Genomic DNA, 20546 nt, shown 5'->3' on the forward strand with positions numbered 1-20546 from the left:
TCCAGTCTGCAAAGTATGGCAGTTCCTGACGAGATCTCGCGCGTGCAAGACACCAAGGTGATCCTAGAATACAGATATTCTAGCGGCCATTTTCGATACCTTCTACTGGTGCCACCAACCTAAAATTTGGACACTGTACTAACTAGACCCCAGCGGTACCGATTCTAAAATGAAAAATTTAAAATTCGAAAAAATATTAATTATGAATATTAATATTCGTCATAAAAACATATTTATAGAATTTTCTCCCGATCCAGCTTCGAATATGTTATAGCGCTAAGTAATACCTAAAATATGAAACATTATTTTTTTTAAAAAGTGCGGGGATAGATGTTAAATATAAAAAAGTATGATCATAACTTGAATCATATAAATATTATATTTTCGTTTTTTTTTGCGAAAATATAACTTACGCATACATCTATGTAGGTCACTAGCATGTTATCCCTATCGAAAAAATAATTAATTTATTTTTTTTTTAAATTTGATTATTAATATTCGTCATAAAAATATATTTATAGAATTTTCTCCCGATCCAGCTTCGAATATGTTATAGCGCTACGTAATACCTAAAAAATGAAACATCATTTTCTTACAAAAAGTGCGGGGAAGGGTTCAGAATACAAACAAGTATGAGGGTCATAACCCGAATCATACAAGTATTAAATTTTAAAATATTTCGGCGAAAATTAAACTTACGCATACATCTATGTAGATCACTAGCATGTTATCCCCATCGAAAAAATAATTAATTTAATTTTTTTTTTAAATTTGATTATTAATATTCGTCATAAAAATATATTTATGGAATTTTCTCCCGATCCAGCTTTGAATATGTTATAGCGCCACGAAATACCTAAAAAATGAAATATCGTTTTCTTCAAAAAAAGTGCGAAGATGGATGTTAAATATTGTGGAGAGTATTAATTACTCGAATTTCGTGTTTGTATATTTTATTTGCACGAACGCAAAAATAGTACATATTAATCCACATAAATGTTTTTATAACAAAATTATAACAGTAAATATAAGAGTATTGATATACCTAGTGAGGCTAAAAGTATCGGCGTTAAATGGTTTTGTATCAATTGCTCTGACTAATTTGTTTACTACCTATGATAACTATGTGTTTTCAGTTATATTCTACAGGAATCCGACGATGATCAACGAACAGACAACGAGGAGATCACTAAATGTTTGGTCACTATTCCTCACTTTTTACTCTTCTATTAATTCTGCATCGTATCAGTTTGCAGAATAGTAGAAGAGTAAAGTGTTTAGATTATAACTGCACAAAACTCCTCTCTGGTGGACCTTGCCAACAACGTTAAAACTCTATAAATGCCAAAGATGAACACATTCGCAAATTAAATAACGGGGGTGCAAAGATTATCATAAAATGGGCGAAAACGACCTTGCACCTCTACTTCAGGCGTTTCTATAACAAACAGGTTTATCTTCCTTTCCTTTAGACATTCATTATTGTCTGCGACAATTCGATCGAGCCTATCAATTAATCTTAGAGGCTTTAAGAACAAACAATCTTTTGTATTAATTGAAACAAATAAATTAAAATTCTTGATATATTTCCAGGTACGTAAGTACGGACAGGATAACATATTCAAAGCTGGATCGGGAGAAAATTCCATAAATATACTTTTATGACGAATATTAATATTCAAATTAAAAAAAAAAAAATAAATTAATTATTTTTTCAATGGGGATAACATGCTAGTGGTTATATTTTCGCCGAAATATTTTAAAATTTAATACTTGTATGATTCGGGTTATGACCCTCATACTTGTTTGTATTCTGAACCCTTCCCCGCATTTTTTTGAAGAAAATGATGTTTCATTTTTTAGGTATTACGTAGCGCTATAACATATTCGAAGCTGGATCGGGAGAAAATTCTATAAATATGTTTTTATGACGAATATTAATATTCAGTTATAAAAAAAAGTTGAAATTAATTTTTTTTTCGATGGGGATAACATGCTAGTGACCTACATAGATGTATGCGTAAGTTATATTTTCGCCGAAATATTTTAAAATTTAATACTTGTATGATTCGGGTTATGACCCTCATACTTGTTTGTATTCTGAACCCTTCCCCGCATTTTTTTGAAGAAAATGATGTTTCATTTTTTAGGTATTACGTAGCGCTATAACATATTCGAAGCTGGATCGGGAGAAAATTCTATAAATATGTTTTTATGACGAATATTAATATTCAGTTATAAAAAAAAGTTGAAATTAGGTTTTTTTTCGATGGGGATAACATGCTAGTGACCTACATAGATGTATGCGTAAGTTATATTTTCGCAAAAAAAATCGAAAATATAATATTTATATGATTCAAGTTATGATCATACTTTTTTATATTTAACATCTATCCCCGCACTTTTTTAAAGAAAATAATGTTTCATATTTTAGGTATCACTTAGCGCTATAACATATTCGAAGCTGGATCGGGAGAAAATTCTATAAATATGTTTTTATGACGAATATTAATAATCATAATTAATATTTTTTCGAATTTTAAATTTTTCATTTTAGAATCGGTACCGCTGGGGTCTAGTTAGTACAGTGTCCAAATGTTAGGTTGGTGGCACCAGTAGAAGGTATCGAAAATGGCCGCTAGAATATCTGTATTCTAGGATCACCTTGGTGTGCAAGACGGTTATTTTTCGCGTTCGCGCGTGCTATCATTAAAAATCTGAGTGCAAAGCATGTACATTTTCAAGCCACGTTAGGAAATCTTACTTAATTTAATACGTATTTTTTTCTTTGTTTAATTAATTGGCGTGCGTAGGACAAATTGTGGCGTGCATAACCGAAAGTCTGTAAAAAAATCGCGCGTGCACCTGCCATACTCTGCAGTCTGGACAATGCTCATCCAAACAGGAAAAATGGAGAACGACCAAGAAGCAGCTCCAAATTTAAGGTATATATATTCTTAACAGTGTATAACATCTACGTTTTTTGTATAACACCAATTCTAATAGTAAATCATTTAAATATTTATTGCATGGCTGCAGGATTGTAAAAATACCCCTTTTTCAGTGATAATGTCACCGTCCGGATCGTCGAAAAACGTCCGTTTTTTTTTAGTAGATATAAACCCTATTTATATTAAAATCAACTTTCTTATGTTCGGCCGACAATATACTCTTTGGTTTCTTTGTTCCGTAATTATTGACGACATAAACGTGCGCTCTGTTTTAATCGCATAGGTTACATTGCGAGAACACGGCGAATAGCTAAAATGACGAAACGGTTCGTGTAAACATTAAAAAAATGCATTTTCCTAACACCTACTATACTAATTTTGTCACAAATCATGTCACATGGAACCATTATGTGTGAATTTAAAATGACATTACATTTATTAAAACGACGTATCTAAATCGGTAGAAACAAATGAAAAGTTTTACGCACGTTCATCGTGGATTAAAAATGTAACGATGATTACGTCATAATACCTTTGATAAACTATTAAAATTTTAGAAAACAATTGTGGTTTATGTGTTTCTATATTTCATATAATTGTTTTATTCCCGATATAATTTTAAGCAAGCAACCAAGAGTAGTTTAAACTTTAATAAATGCAGGTAAATTGCGTTTATGTGAATTTTAATTGGTGCAAATATAAGAGCGAGGAGCGACGCTATCAGTAAATTGGAACCAACGCAAATTGTAATATGATTGTTAACTCCAACAATTACTATTTTACTGACTGTCTAGCGTCACCGTCTGACTGGCTTATTTATTGCCTTTCTCCTGTCTTCGTTATGCGAACGCCGTCTCTCTAGTCTGCGTTTCAGTATAGGTTCTTGCATGGTTCTGTTAGCATCGCAATTTAGCGTTACTGTTTAAAATTTAGTTATTATGTGTTCAGCTTTTAACAATGTTCTATTTGTTAGCGACTGAACATAACTGTTTTTTAATCTCTCTCTCTGGCTGTCTCTCTCTGTGGATCTCTTTGGCTCTATCTGGTTGCTGTGGCTGTTATTTTTGGTTATTGTTGGAATCTGGCTATCGTTTATGATTTGCGTTATCGTCAATACATCTGTATATATTCATCAAGTGGAGAGCATTAATTAAGTTATAGACATCAGTCGCTTATTTCTTATACGGCTAAAACTGCAGCCGCGTTCGAGCTAAACCCTAGCTCCTACATTATTAAAAAACAGTTATTGGCTCTGTGAGTTATACGTCAGCGGGATGAACCAGTCGTATCCGTTGATAGACCTTGGATGTGAAAATGAGAATGTTTCTGTAAACCAAGAATCAATTTGGAGTAAGGAGCTCGAAGAAATCTTTGATGAGAATCAACTCACTTCGCGTCCGAATCTTTCCCAACCAGTTGGGCCCGTTTACAAAGAAAAAAGTGAAAAATCGAATGATGACGCATTCGATCTGTCTGTCCTTGAGCGCCGTAAGGCTGAAATTAATCGTACGAGAAAGCTACTAGAAGAAGAAGAGAACATGATCAAATCAAAGTTACACCATGTTCAGGGGTTGCAGAAAAATATCGCTCCGAGCAGTATCGGATCGCCGACAAAGTCGCACAGTTCTAGTAATCAACCGGATCTATCTCGAGCCCTGATTATGATGGCTAATTCATTGGAGAGAGGGCCTCTACCGTCTCGCGAGCTTCCAAAGTTTGGAGGAGAGGTGCTCGAGTTTAACGCGTTTATGTCGGAGTTTAACGATAACATTGGAAACCGGGTTAATGACGCAAGCACGAAGTTGAACTATTTAAGAAGTCTTTGCTTTGGCGAGGCCTATGAAGCTATAAAATCGTGTGTGATAATCAAGCCAGCTGAGAAGGGTTTAGAAAAGGCCATTTCAATTTTGTATGACCAGTTTGGACAGCGACATCAAATCGTCAAGGCTCATCTCAACGCATTGGTAAGTGGTCCACGTGTTGCTGAAAATGATTCCAAGGCTTTGTTTAATTTATGGTCGGACATGAACAACTGCTATAATACATTAAGCTCGTGGTGCTACCAAAGCGATTTGGAAAATTCGTATTTGTTGGAAGGAATATTTAAACGCCTACCGAGTAGCGTTCATTATGATATACTACACAGTCCACAGTTCCTGAGGAACAGACCATTAATAGGATTTGTAGAAATGATGGATCACGTGGATCGCGCTGCAAAGACAATAAACACGCCATTCGGTCGAATAGCAGCAGAATGCGCTGCGTGTCCGCAACCAAGCGAATCACGCTCAAGTCGTGGAAATGAAAATAGGCCAATTGTAAAGTTGAATAGCAACACAACATCAGAAGTACGCTCACCCACTGGTAAACATTGTAACGATTTTCGTGCTATGTGTACACTCTGCAACGGTTCACATTTTATATATAATTGTAAACACTTTTGCGCACACTCTTCAAGGGAAAGATTTGACATTGCGCGGGAGAAACGGCTATGTTTCCGTTGTCTATCATCAGGGCATTATGCAGGATTTTGCCCGAGTAATCTACATTGTCAAGTTTGCAATATGTCCCATCATACTCTGTTACATTTTCGACAGGCCTCTACGAGTTTACCAATACCGAAGTCACAGGAATCATTATGTGGATCAGATCACAACGTTGCCACTGAAGGAGTAAGTAGACTTGGCTGCACGCTAAAGAAAAGCATATACGGTGGCAACCATACAGAACCAAAGGCTCATATCAATTATTGTACAGTTACATGTTACTTCACATGATCGGTCAGATCATTTGCGTGATTGCGGATCCTATAACGTGAGTGAGACAAACATCATGGCTACGGACGATCAACCAACGCTGTCGATCAAAAATAAAGAATCGAGATAAGCTAAAGTAAATAAAGATAGCGGAAACGTGTTACCACTGAAAACAAACTTGAAACTGTGTAATCTCACCACAATATGGCCAAGAAAGAGCCCAAAGACTTAATTAGGGGAGGAATTGTGCGCGACCCTAAGGTTGAAGTAAAATACCGACAAAAGATAAGAGAATTCTCGTACAACATCGCAGACAAAGGCCGATGGGAGTATATCAACATAAAGTTTATGGCATTTCTTGTTGTTTAAGAAAGGAGGAGAACATTTTGGCCGATGTGTTTTCAGGCTTAAGAAAGAAAGATATGGCTAACGCCTTTGCTACGAGGTCGGTGACCGATAAAAGGAATCGCAACTATAGTCGTTCCGCTCGATGGTTGCGGCCATTCAGACGCAAGTTGAGCGATGAGCGGGAGACCCCATGCCAGCATCTCCCGCGTCGCTTCTTATGGGAACGTTGTTAATTCCCGTCCATAGGGACACAATCCCAATGGCTATACAAATTTGTGAGATACGCATTTTCCTGTATATAGTTTATAAGTATTCTCGTTAATGTTAAGTTAGTTGAGTTTATTTTTGCATTTTCAATTTTGTACGTATGTTTTTAACCTTACACATTTTGATTCTTTGCTTATTTTCGCTGCATACTTACCCAGCTGATTTGATCTATTATGCCATCCACCGTAGACATTTGTAGTAATCGTTGTCGTTAGTTTTGAAAATAACTACGTTTGTAAACTCCGTTATTTTGGGGCCGGAATGTTAACTCCAACAATTACTATTTTACTGACTGTCTAGCGCCACCGTCTGACTGGCTTATTTATTGCCTTTCTCCTGTCTTCGTTATGCGAACGCCGTCTCTCTAGTCTGCGTTTCAGTATAGGTTCTTGCATGGTTCTGTTATCATCGCAATTTAGCGTTACTGTTTAAGATTTAGTTATTATGTGTTCAGCTTTTAACAATGTTCTTTTTGTTAGCGACTGAACATAACTGTTTTTTAATCTCTCTCTCTGGCTGTCTCTCTCTGTGGATCTCTCTGGCTCTATCTGGTTGCTGTGGCTGTTATTTTTGGTTATTGTTGGAATCTGGCTATCGTTTATGATTTGCGTTATCGTCAATACATCTGTATATATTCATCAAGTGGAGAGCATTAATTAAGTTATAGACATCAGTCGCTTATTTCTTATACCACTAAAACTGCAGCCGCGTTCGAGCTAAACCCTAGCTCCTACAATGATATTACAAAGTATCTTCCCAGTCGAGCTTGGACAGAAGCCAAAAAACATCGTTCGTTGGTACCGCACGAGAACCAGAGTTTCATTACGTCACTTGTCACGAGAATAAATTCACAACGATTGCTTCGTTTGTTAGGTGTAGAATGTATGCTACCGCATGCGTCTTTCTTTATTTCCTACGCCCGCGCAGAGCGTAAAAATGTGATGCTCATACACGTTGTTTTGATCTCGTGGTTCGTTGGGCAGTGGGCATTCCTTCCGATTGTTACGTAATGAAACGTCATAGTTAATAGTTATGTTGCAATAAGACGTGTGACGTAACAATCGCAAAATGTCAAATTGCAGCACGGCAATGTTTGTTACTCGAGCGACTTCGTTAGCTGATTATTACGAACACGTGACGAACATAAAACATTAGATCGCAGCTTAACAACGGTTTCTATCGCACAGGCGCCCGCACTAGACTGTGGTGTCGTGGTGATAGTCAGTAATATGCTTTATAACAAGATTTGGTAGCTTGGGTGACAGACGCACGTAAAACATATTACGTCCGGATTTTCAATAAAATTAAAGGATCACCGTCCGGATTTACAACTTTTACAATCCTGCATGGCTGATGGATAGCTCTAGGGTAGTAGTAAGTATAATGAAGTTTGATTGTAGATCGTAGATCAAACTTCCTTGTAGCCATAGCAACGATAATCGCTTACTCCAATTTGCTGCTACTCTTTTCATACTAGTTATACTGTCTATATTGATTACTATTCTGTTAAAGGAAAAGATAAATATAGATTAGCTGAGAATCACTGATTATACTTTTTGCATACAACTTTAGTTTTTCGCGTAGCTAATCTAGGATCAAACAGAAACTTACTGTTCATATCACCCTTAATCTTGAGACAAGGTTGTGAGAATTGTAAGCAGAATGTCAGAAAAAATGTGCTTTTTAAATGTGCGACCTGCACATTGCTTGAATTTGTGCCCATCTTAAATGTTCCCGTTGCCATTTTGTAGTTTAACTTTCACATTGTGCTAATGCGTAGTTGCAGAAACAATAAAATCACAAGTATGGGTCAAACAAAATGACGTGATCACAAACAAAATGTGCACTTTAATGCTCTTTTTGAAGTAGTAAATGAAGAGTTTTTGGACTATACGAAGAAGACGGAACACTTTTTCCGCTAGGTGTCGGCAATTATTTAAATTAAAAAATATGGGAAACCGCACAAAAAAACACTACAAAGTGTTAATAAGTGTGAAACAAATTGATTAAATAATAAAAATACCTTTCTAAATACATAAAACACTAGTAAAAACATCTTTCTCACATTTGGTCGGTTATGTACGCTCTTTCGTTCTGCTTATTGTCGTCGAGTCTGCGGTGTAACGGTTTGCGTGCGGTCGTATACTCTCTTTGTTTCATTTTACCGGGTTCGAGTCCTGCACAGTGAAATACTTTTTTCAAGTTGTTTTTGTTTGATTAGCACGGGTTACGGGTAAGGGGTTAGAGGTTAGGGGTTAGAGGCTTATGTCTTATGTGTATAAACCGTGGAACTAACTGCTTCCCATAGAATAGAGAAACCAATTTGTCATCGCCTCCTAGCGGAAAAAGTGTTTCGTGTTCTTTGTATAGTCCCATGTAAAACCAACACACAGAGTTTTTTCTATGGATGGGATGAAATTAAAATTACCCAGCGGCGAGTAAGTCCGGCGTTACCCGGCAAGTGATGTCATAATAGCTATATCGAATGCGCATTTTGACGAGCCCGCACAAGTATGTGAAACGAAGACATCTCTCCAGAACGGAATATCGCGAAAATAAACTGCCTTAATCGTTTCCAACACGGCTTTATATTTATATACGATGTTTTCCTCAACTAAGCAGAATGCTTATTACGATATAGTAGGGATTTACATGAAGATTCATTGCATCATAATAGCGATTGTTTAAACCTGGCAATTGATTACGACATAATAGAAATTTACAAGTTAACAATTTGCGTCATAATGGCAATTCACACATGATTAATTTAGTCAACAGATGTTTAAATACCGGTTACTTTGTTTTTAAACGTTTGCGATTAAGCATTAAAAATATTATACACCACTGTTAATGTATATATCTATTTGCATTAGTTCCAAATATTTTGACTGGCGCCGTGGCTCAGTAGTCTGCAGTTTATTGCCAAAGATGTAGAAAAAGACGCAAAAAAAAATTTTTTTTTTTTTAAATATTTTTATATTGCAGACGCGAAATTGCAAAAATTACAGGTGATAAAAGCTAAAAGTGAGGTATATAATACATATAGTAGTCGTATATAATAGCAAATGAAGTCAGACGCACCAATTCCCTAACGCACCTGCGCGTTGACTATGACGTCATTATGTCCTTACGTGCGGCGCATACCTTTTTTTTTTCGGCGAGAATTGGTAACACGACCTTTCTCACAGCTGTGTGTAAAATAAATGTAATATGTGGTAATAAATAGCCTAGATATGTTCCAGAAGTAGCACTGCTGTATATTTAGGATGTTTTCCTCAGCCAAGCGGCATGTTTATTACGAAATAGTAAGGATTCACACTTGGATTCATTGCATCATAATAGCGATTGTTTGACCTGGCAATTGGTTACGAGTTACGACATAATAGCAATTCACACGATGATTATTTGCGTCATAATAACGATTGTCCCCTTGATTATTTAGCCAGCAGGAGCTTGAAAACAGGTTGAAAATTTCCCTTTTTATGTATGCGATCAAGACTCATAGGCGCCCACTTGATTATATTGACGGGGAGGCAATAACAATTAAAAAGGTCATTATAAGGCCAAAAGGGTTACGTGAACGATTTACGTGAGAACGTAATATATTTTACACACGTCTGTTACCTAAGCTACCAAATCCTGTTATAAAGCATATAGACTAAAGCTAGGCACAGTCTAGTGTGGGCGCTTGTGCGATAGAAACGGTTGTTCAAGTTGCGATTAGGGATGTGCTGAAGTTGAAAAAGCTCGGGTTCGCCGAGCGCCGAGCTTCAACGAAAAGCTCGGCACGAGCCCGAGCACTTATGACGTCATCAAGGAGAAAGGCGTACGAGAATGCGTTCCTATTCAGCCGAAAAGCGCCGCTAATCAAAATAATACAGAACACTTGGTTTGCGGTTAAAGACGCATCTCGCTTTTCATAATTCCTACTGTTGCAAAATGTAAAATTCATACAAAAAATATTTAATTAAAAAATTATTTATAACTGTTACAGCCAGTGGCGCAACTGACAAGTTTCTACGCATGTTCATCTTGGATAATGTAACGATTATTTACGTCAGAATAAACCTTTACGATCGTTACATCACAAACGAGATTGTTGGAAAACAATCGTGTTTTATTCGCTTCCATACGATCTGTAGTTTGTGTATAATTTTTGTTTCTGATGATTAGTTTAATGCAGGTAAATCGCGATTATGTGAATTTTAATTGGTGCAAATATAAGAGCGAGGAGCGACGCTATCAGTAAATGGGAACCAACATAAATTGTAATATGATATTACAAAGTATCGTCCCGGTCAGGCTTGGACAGAAGCCAAAAACCATCGTTTGATGGCGCCGCACGAGAACCAGAGTTTCATTACGTCATTTTTCACGAGAATAAATTCACAACGATTGCTTCGTTTGTTACGTGTGGAATGTATGCTACCGCATGCGTCTTCCTTTATTTCATACGCCGGCGCAGAGTGTAAAAATGTGACGCTGATACACGATGTTTTGATCTCGTGGTTGGTTGGGCTGCCCAACTTGGGCAGTGGGCACATTCCTCCCGATTGTTATATTATAAAACGTCATAATTAATAGTTACGTTGCGATAGGACACGTGACGTAACAATTGAATGAAAAATTGTTCTAATTCCAAGCGAAGGAATGTTATATTGAATGCAACACGTGTGTGTGCGTCTTAGCACTTTCTGGCTGCGTGCGTGTCTGCGGTAAAGGTGGCTTAGGGGTTGCAAAACCCTGTGGTTGCAAAACCATGGTTGCAGCAATTTATATTATTTCATTATAAAAAAGTTTAAGAGTTTTTGGCTTTTTATTTAAAATGTGATACGAAAACATTGGGCGCTCGTGTAATTCGACACCTGCTGTAATTCGATACGGGCAAATTCGCTGACGTTGCGTTTCGTTACTTGCGAGAGAGCAAATTCACAACGAACGAAAAATAATTAAAGAGAAAGCTACGCTGACCAGTCTCGTTATCTCTTAGTAGCTTCACTTTTTTCATTTTTAATATTTTTCGCTCTCGCGTGCAACATTATAGCATAAGGCTCGGCGCTCGGCCCAGATTTCAGCCGAGCGCTGAGCGTCAAAAAAGGAGACGCTCGGGCACGAGCTTTTGAGTTCGGGCTCGGCTCGGCACATCCCTAGTTGCGATATAATGTTTTATGTTTGTCGGGTTTTCGTAATTATCAGGTAAAGAAATCAATCGAACAACAAACATTGCCGTGTTGCATTTTGAACATTTTTTCGTTCAATTGTTACGTCACATGTTTTATTGCAAAATAACTATTAATTAGGAAGTTTCATAACGTAACAATTGGAAATATTGCGCCCTTTGCCCAACTAACCACGCCACAGTGGTTCTCTAACTTTATCTACTCGCGTACCACTTTTTGGTTCATGCAGCGCCTTTCCCACAGTTGCGTGTAAAGTAAATGTAATTTGCCAATTAAACATGGTAATAAATAACCTAAATATGTTCCAGCAGTAGCACTGCTGTATATTTACTCTTTAACAATGAAAAAGTGTAAAATAACCTAACAAATATACGTAAATTTTAAATAACAAAATTAACTGGAGGAAATAACTAACATTAATATCTTGCAACTGGGTTTCACAAAACTATGATTTTTGCGCGGTGCCTACAAAGGACGTTTTTTGGCCTCTGTCCAAGTTCAGCCAGAAGGTTACTTTGTAATATCATATTTCTATGTTTCGGTTCCAATTTACTGAGACTATGTGTTAGTTCCAATTTACATTAGCGTCGCTCGCTGTTATATTTGAACAAATTAAAATTAGCATAATCGCGATTTACCTGCTTTTAAAATATTCATGATTGCTGGCTTAAAATTATATTGGGAGTAAAAGAAATATGCACACTTTACATGTTGTATGGAAGCGCATGAAACATAAATGTTTTCTAACAATCGTACTAATTTATCAAAGTTATTATGACGTAAACCATCGTTACATTATGCACGGTGAACATGTGTAAAACTTGCACCAATGTATTTTTATATAATAATTTAATGTTAGTTAATTCACCACATAAAGGTTGCATGTGACATAATTTGTGTTTAAATTAATACGGCGGGTATTTGGAAAACGTATTTTTCTTTAAATTAAAAAAAATTGCACACACGTTTTGTAGCAGTCGGGATTTGCTATGTGCAAACCACGCAGCCTGATATGCACCGACCCTACACTAGGTCACTAGGACTTCCGCACTTAAGCGAACGCGACGCCTCACAATGCCTTCTTCCGGTTCTCCCAATAAACACACGAATTGCAAAGCGACGGTTCTCTGTTAAATGAATGAAATGAATGAATATCACTTAACAGAAGAGGTGAAACTAATAAGGTAGTACGGTATATAAACAGTTCACATAGGAAAACAACATTAGCACCAAATTAGGCTTAATTAACACGTTTGAGGTAACCAATGAATAATAGTACACGTACCAACTTGTTAGGCGATCAGGCGGAATGAAATCCACAATAATGATTACACAATGTCCAAACAAGCAATGTACTTTAACTTAAATCACTGTAAATAGCATCACAATAATCACTTTTATATAAAGAGGTAAACTTAATTAGTACATCACTAATACTGCACATAAAAACTACTTAATTGCTTCAGCTTATGGCTAGTACGTGGCTATAACGCAATACTGTCAAATACGGTTTCCTAATATCCAGACATTACTGATAACACAACGTGGTTCATAACAAAGAACTGCCCACGTGACTGGGTAACCATGACGATAAGCATAAAATGGATACGAGTAAGGATGATGCATGCAGCGTAACTAAATGACGTATGAATGACGTGAAGAATGGATGAAAGTATAATAACTCGCTGTAACATTCCCCCCCACGATGTGCGAACGCACATCTAACAACAACAAACAGCGAGGTTTATACAGAAAGATCAATGTTCATCATCTCCGACCTCTCGTACCGCCTCTTGAATCAAACATAGTTTGGCAATCGGCCGTTTAAATGTCCCATGACTGGTTTTCACCATCGCACTTCGAACCAGACCACTCTTATCTGGGAACGTCTCGATCACTCGACCCATCGACCATCTTCCCCTCGGTAGCAAATTGTCCACTAGTAGAACAATATCATCGTTCTCGAAATTTCGTTTCGTATTTGTCCATTTTTGACGTATCTGCAATGTCGGCAGATATTCTTTAACCCAACGTGTCCAAAACTGGTCAGCCAAGTATTGCACTTGACGCCAATGACGTTTAATGTAGTTGTCCTTTTTGTCGAAAACACCAGGTGGTGCTATATCACAATGCCTTGTCAATAGCAAGTGATTTGGTGTCAATGGCTCCTCACCCTCTGGATCCATTGTAATCGGTGTTAATGGCCTCGAATTGAGAATTGCTTCTATCTCGACCATTACAGTTGAAAGTGTTTCGTCTGTAGTTGTTTGACCCAACATGAATGAGCTGAGTATTCTTCTCACTGATCGAATCATTCGCTCCCAAACTCCTCCAAAATGACTCGCTGTAGGTGGATTGAATGACCACTCGATGTCCTTCTGTCTCAAATACTCATTGATTTGAGATTGATCCAGCTGCTTCAATGATTCTTTCAGTACTCGATTGGCACCCACGAAATTTGTACCATTGTCGCTGAAAATCTTCTTTGGCTTTCCTCGTCGACCAATAAATCTTCTTAGAGCGTCGATAAATGAATCTGTAGAAAGAGAATGTGCTATTTCGATATGAACAGCACGCACTGCTAAACAGGTAAAGATGCACCCGTATCTCTTGACTTCGCTTCGTCCTTGCTTAACCATCAGTGGACCGAAATAATCCACACCAACATAAGAAAACACTGGTTCATTTGCTGAAATTCTCTCAATTGGTAGATTCGCCATCATTTGTTGTCCAACCTTTGAATTACGACGACGACAGAAAATACATTGTCCCAACACTCGTCTCACTGCACCTCCTCCTCTTATGATCCAATACTTCTGTCGTAGAGACGTCCAGGTAAAACTCATGCCAGAATGCTGAACTGTGCCGTGATGATCCTTGATTATCAAATCTGTCACATGATGCTTGTTCGGCAATATCACTGGATGCTTTAAATTATAACTCACTGAAGATCGATGCAGACGACCCCCAACACGTAGAACACCATCAATCAAAACTGGATTCAACTTTCTCAGACTTCCTTTTGAATCCTTTCTCTGCGACTCATCCGCGATGATATCTTCAAACTCTGATAATTGTACATGTTTGATTATGGCTTTTTCTGCTTCTTCCATCTCTGTAACACTGAGCGGTGTAGTAGCCACTTTGTTCCTGTCTCGCACGAACATCTGGAATCTCCGCAGCCACGCTACAGCTTTCTTCAGTCTCTTCCATGACGAATACCGAAGAAAGAAATTGCTCCAAAAATCCTGTCCTGTCTTCTTGACTTGAACAGCTGCAATCTTTGCTTCTTTGCATACAAAATCCTCAGGTAGATCACTGGAATTCCACTCCGGTTTTGGCCAGCTCTCCTCTTCCTGGGATAAAAACTGTGGTCCAACAAACCATCTCTCACTCCTGATGATCGCTGACACTCTCAATCCCCGTGACGCATCATCAGCAGGATTGAGTGTAGTAGGTACATACTTCCATTGAGATGTACTTGATCCTTCTTCAATCTTCGCTAACCTGTTTGCAACAAAAACTGGAAAACGTTTTGTTGAGTTATTAATACTTCGTAACACTGCTGTAGAGTCCGTCCAGAAAACTGACTTCCGGACTTCAAAATCCAACTCCTTTTTGAGCACTTGATCCATCTTCACAGCTAGTGTCGCTGCTGTTAATTCTAACCTTGGTATAGAAACAGACTTCAATGGAGCGAGCCTTGCCTTTGCATACAAGAGTCGACACCAAACCTTTCCTTCTTTATCCGTGATCCTCACATAGGAAACAGTCCCATAGCCTTTTGATGAGGCATCAGAAAAATGATGTAGATCATATCCAACAATTTTCGAACAATAATTCAGCTTCAAACATCTTTCGATCCGAAGAGAGGCAAGTCCAGGTAACTCTGTGATCCACTGTTGCCACCTCGTTGCCAAATCCTCTGGAATTTCTTCGTCCCAGCCGAGCTTCTGCTTACATAGTTCCTGCAATATCATACGAGCATACAAAACCACTGGCGCCACAAATCCAAGTGGATCAAACAGTGAACTCACAACCGACAGAATTCCTCTTCTTGTAATCGGCTTCTTCTTCACTGATACATCGAACTGAAACACATCCGTAGTGTGATCCCAACTGACTCCAAGTACACGTTCCAAATGACTTGTTTCTGAGAACTTCTTCACAGTATGTTCCTCCGGAACAGAATCCAAAACTTCTTCTTTGTTGCTCAACCACTTCTTCAGCGTAAATCCTCCACGCTTCAGTAACTCTCGTAGTTGATTGACCAACCTCTTTGCTTGACTGACTGTTGGCATGGACTTTAAACAATCGTCCACATAAAAATTGCGATGAACTGTAGATACAGTTTCTTCGTCGAAGTCTACAGCATTGTCATCTGCTGTTCTTCTTAAACAGTAATTAGCACAACATGGAGATGAGGTTGCTCCAAATAGATGCACCAACATTTTGTGATCCACTGGCTCCTTAGACATATCCCCTCCAGGCCACCAAATGAATCTCAAGTAATCCGTGTCTTCCGACTTCACCTTAACTTGATGAAACATGGCTTCCACATCAGCAACCAACGCGACTGGTTCCTGACGAAAACGTAACAGAACACCAACTAAGCTGTTCATTAGATCCGGTCCCTGCAGCAATTGATCATTCAACGACGTACCTCTATACTTTGCTGCACAATCGAACACCACTCTGACTTTCCCTGGCTTCTGCGGATGCAGAACTGGATGATGAGGTAGATACCACGATCCTTTCGCGTCATCTTCTTCCTCTGTAATTTGCTGAGCATAACCACTCTTCACATACCCGTTCATCGTCTGTGAATACTTCTCTCTCAGATTGCTGTCGTTCCTCAATCGACGTTGCAAGTAACTCAACCTTTGCACTGCCTGTTGACGATTATTAGGTAAACTTGGCGATCCCACACACCATGGTAAACTTAATTGATAATGACCATCTTTGAACTTCGCTGACTCATCCAGCATCTTCAATGCGTATTTGTCTTCTTTTGATAAACCAACACCAGAGTCGAGACCTGAATTCTTAAACTCTGTCTCCCACATCTTCTTCACTTGCTCATGTAAAGCATCTTTACACAGAGACACACGATTCACGCTAATATGCCACATCCTCTCCTTGTCAGGGTGAGTAGAAGCATTTCCAAACAACGACCAACCAAGAACTGACCTGACTGCACTTGGCTCTCCGTCCTCCCCATGTATCCATTGTTCATCCACGAACACTTCTGGTACATTTGCTCCGATTAGTAGCAGAACTTCTTCCACCGCTGGCTTAACGAACTTAATTTCCCGTAGATGATGCCAATCCCTCTCGCACTTGTTCGGGGTAACTGGTAGATCATCGATAACAATGACTTCTTGTAGGCTTATGGCTTCTCTTCCATCCAGAGCTCTAACTGACAAACTTATACGAGAACCATTATTATTTTGGGTTTCCCCTTGCACAGTTGAAAGTGTAAACTTAATCTTGTCCCCTTTTACACCCAATGTATCCACTAACTTCTGAGTGCACATAGTTGCATTAGAACCAGAATCCAAAAATGCATAAGTTTCAATCTCCTGACCATTATTGCCAGTAACTTTAACAGGGACTATATTCATGTAGACCTGTTGACCAACCTTCTTATCAACTTCTGTCTTCGCTGCAAATGACGTTGAAGTTACTACCGGCCTCTCCTTCTGCTGCGGCTTGAACTCCTCTCTTTGATTTGGTTGAAACCCTGTAGTAGGTCTCCTCTCCTTCTGATAAATGTGTAGTAGTGTGTGATGACGTTTCGTACAATTCGACACGTTGCACGGTCTTGCCATGTTGCATCTTCCTCGGCAACTTTTCTGTAGGCAAGAAAAACAAAGACCTTCTTTCCGTACAATATTTAGTCGCTCATCAACTGACTTGTTCGCAAACAGTTTGCAGTTGTTAATTCTATGCTGTCCTTCACACAACAGACATGTATATTGATTAACGTTACCGTATCTCGGCGGTTGCATCGGCCTTTCCACTGCAGATACCGACGACACATGTGTTGACACTCTAGAATCTCTCTGCGGCGGCTTCACGTTGCTCCTTTGCCACCCTTGTTTCTTCGTACCCAACGTTCGACAGAACATCGTACTCTCCATCGTTGCTTCAAACTTAACCAACTCCACCAGATGTTGAAACTGGGGTTGCTCTCCCCTCAGTTCACGATCACCGGCGATTCGACTCCACTTGTTTTGTATCTGTGGAGGTAAACGCTTGACTATGCTTACCAAATGCTCGAAGTTATTTATCTCCGACAAATAACCCATATGCGACAACGTAATTAGACACTCTTCCATGTCTTGAGCTGTCCTCTGTAGCCCCTCGACGTCTCCATCTCTCAAGAATGGACCTTGAGTTAACTTCTCCACATACGACCGAACGATCACGAACGAACGACCATACCTCTCGTGTAGAATCTGTCGGGCTTTCCGATATCCCGCTGTTGATTCCATCACAGAACAAAATGAAATACTGCGCTGTGCTTCTCCGGTACAGTATTGTATCAAATAGTTTAATCTTGCAGCATCGCTGTTCACACGACTTGCGATGTGCTCCTCGAAGACTTTTTGAAACCTCATGTAATCTACTGGATCACCAGAAAAACGTCTCAGTTCCGGTTTAGGCAGATCCATATAATCCTTTAACATCGTAGCTACATGCGCGAGATCACTGACCTGTTGTCTTTCACCATAAAATGTCTCTCCTCCTGGTTCATAGCTACTCTTCTGTTTTGCTGTTTGAGCAGGTAATTCCTCCTTCTTCAACTTCCGCTCCGTTGACGTCAACGGATCCAGGTAACTCCTATCTGGAACTTCATACCTTCTGTCTGAGTAATACAGGGTGTTCGTCTCTGGTTTATAAACCGGCGAAACTTCTGTCAGGTCTTCTGGCCTTTGCCGCGGCACGATACCAATTGCGGACCTTGTTTCCCATCTATCTTTAACATCAGCTGCCTGTATCTCATGTTCAATCTTCAATAGTTCCATCTTTCGCTTCAGAGCCAACTCCTCTGCTTCAGCTTTCTGCAGCTCTATCATCTGCTTCTTCTTCAGCAATGCCATCTCTCTTCTTACCCGACCTACTGCGCTACCTTGAGAACATCCACTTGATGCACAAGATAGCCCATCTACTGCTTCATCAGAAACATTAGATTTGACATTTCTTTTGTCTCTTCTTTCGACGCCCCGAATCCATGTATCCACACGATTCATGAATCCATCTAGGTCGACATCGACTCGATCTCTTTCTTGCGCTGCTTTCCTTTTTTCTTTACGCTTATTGAGCTTATTCACATACTCGCAATGTATGTGTTTGTACTCTTCATAAATTGTTTGTACATGCTTAACGTTCTTCTTTAACTTCCTCACATTTTTCGACTCTGACATCAACGCATCTGCTTCTTTATACAGATCGTACAAGTCGAACACCATATCATCTAACATTGTTTTTGTAATCATCATGTCCACTCTAGTTTTTCAACAACAAATTGAGGCTTGGCGCACGAAGCACTCAAAGTTGAAAAACTATCTTCTTTCTTCTTAACAACCAAATGAGGCTTGGCGCACGAAGCACTCACGGTTGTGAACTTTCTTCTCAACTACAAATGGGTCTTGGCGCACGAAGAACCCAATTTGAGAATTTTCTTCTCAACAGCAACAAAGTTGAGAACTTTCATGTAGCAGTCGGGATTTGCTATGTGCAAACCACGCAGCCTGATATGCACCGACCCTACACTAGGTCACTAGGACTTCCGCACTTAAGCGAACGCGACGCCTCACAATGCCTTCTTCCGGTTCTCCCAATAAACACACGAATTGCAAAGCGACGGTTCTCTGTTAAATGAATGAAATGAATGAATATCACTTAACAGAAGAGGTGAAACTAATAAGGTAGTACGGTATATAAACAGTTCACATAGGAAAACAACATTAGCACCAAATTAGGCTTAATTAACACGTTTGAGGTAACCAATGAATAATAGTACACGTACCAACTTGTTAGGCGATCAGGCGGAATGAAATCCACAATAATGATTACACAATGTCCAAACAAGCAATGTACTTTAACTTAAATCACTGTAAATAGCATCACAATAATCACTTTTATATAAAGAGGTAAACTTAATTAGTACATCACTAATACTGCACATAAAAACTACTTAATTGCTTCAGCTTATGGCTAGTACGTGGCTATAACGCAATACTGTCAAATACGGTTTCCTAATATCCAGACATTACTGATAACACAACGTGGTTCATAACAAAGAACTGCCCACGTGACTGGGTAACCATGACGATAAGCATAAAATGGATACGAGTAAGGATGATGCATGCAGCGTAACTAAATGACGTATGAATGACGTGAAGAATGGATGAAAGTATAATAACTCGCTGTAACACGTTTCGTCCTTTTTCTATCCGCCGTGTTCTGGCAAGGTAAACGATGCGGCTAAAATAAAGCGCACGTTTATGTCGTCGATAGATTCGGAACTAGTAATCCAAAGAATATATTGTCGGCCGGACGTAAGAAATTTAATTTTCTAAAGAATAATTAAATTTTATTACATAAAAATAACTCGCCGATAAGCATCAACATGTAGAATGACATGTGTCAGGAGAATGTTGCATTGAATAGAGGATAACTTGGCTTAATGTTCGTTTGGTTCAAACAAAGAGTAAAAAAAACGAATTCCTTTGGTTTAAATAACCCAGTGCGCATTGTAGGGTTTAACGCATTGCATTTCAGTGTTGTTTACGAAACAATGCCCTTTGAAACTCCCATAATACGCATTCTGAGTTATTGGGTTAAAATGGGTTAAACGAGCATAGCTAAATAAAAACACAACGAATTTTGCAAAATAAGTACGGTGCATTGCGTATAAGCTATTTCTTCGTAATTTTTATATGAAAACGCTAAATAAACCCGGGGGCGGCGCCTCCCCGTCTCTCCGTAAGTGGGCGCCAGTGGATCAAGTAAAGGATTAATACGTTTGCAATAAA

General features: G+C 38.8%; 2 protein-coding genes across 3 annotated transcripts; one reads left to right on the forward strand and one right to left on the reverse strand.

Annotated features, from left to right (window-relative positions):
- Positions 1-2951: 2951 nt before the first annotated feature.
- LOC149723581 (uncharacterized) lies at positions 2952-10555 on the forward strand. Of its 2 annotated transcripts, XM_089893508.1 has the most exons (3): positions 2952-4915; positions 5549-5623; positions 5709-10555. In XM_089893508.1, exons 1-3 carry the CDS (start codon positions 4226-4228, stop codon positions 5835-5837), a joined length of 894 nt encoding a protein of 297 aa, XP_089749634.1. In that variant the 5' UTR covers positions 2952-4225; the 3' UTR covers positions 5838-10555. The 2 variants fall into 2 exon arrangements, with proteins under 2 accessions (XP_089749634.1, XP_089749633.1); XM_089893507.1 differs by having other exon boundaries at positions 2952-5623.
- A 2285-nt stretch (positions 10556-12840) lies between these two features.
- On the reverse strand, positions 12841-19954 carry LOC149723582 (uncharacterized). The gene is made up of 2 exons (XM_089893496.1): positions 19538-19954; positions 12841-19379 (listed from the first exon to the last, which is right to left on the reverse strand). The coding sequence occupies exon 2, from the start codon at positions 19005-19007 to the stop codon at positions 13260-13262; it is 5748 nt and encodes a 1915-aa protein (XP_089749622.1). The 5' UTR covers positions 19008-19379; positions 19538-19954; the 3' UTR covers positions 12841-13259.
- Positions 19955-20546: the final 592 nt, after the last annotated feature.

Source organism: Ciona robusta, unplaced genomic scaffold (genome assembly GCF_009617815.1).
Source record: "Ciona robusta unplaced genomic scaffold, ASM961781v2 AP042744.1".
In the NCBI taxonomy this organism is placed as follows: Eukaryota; Metazoa; Chordata; class Ascidiacea; order Phlebobranchia; family Cionidae; genus Ciona; species Ciona robusta.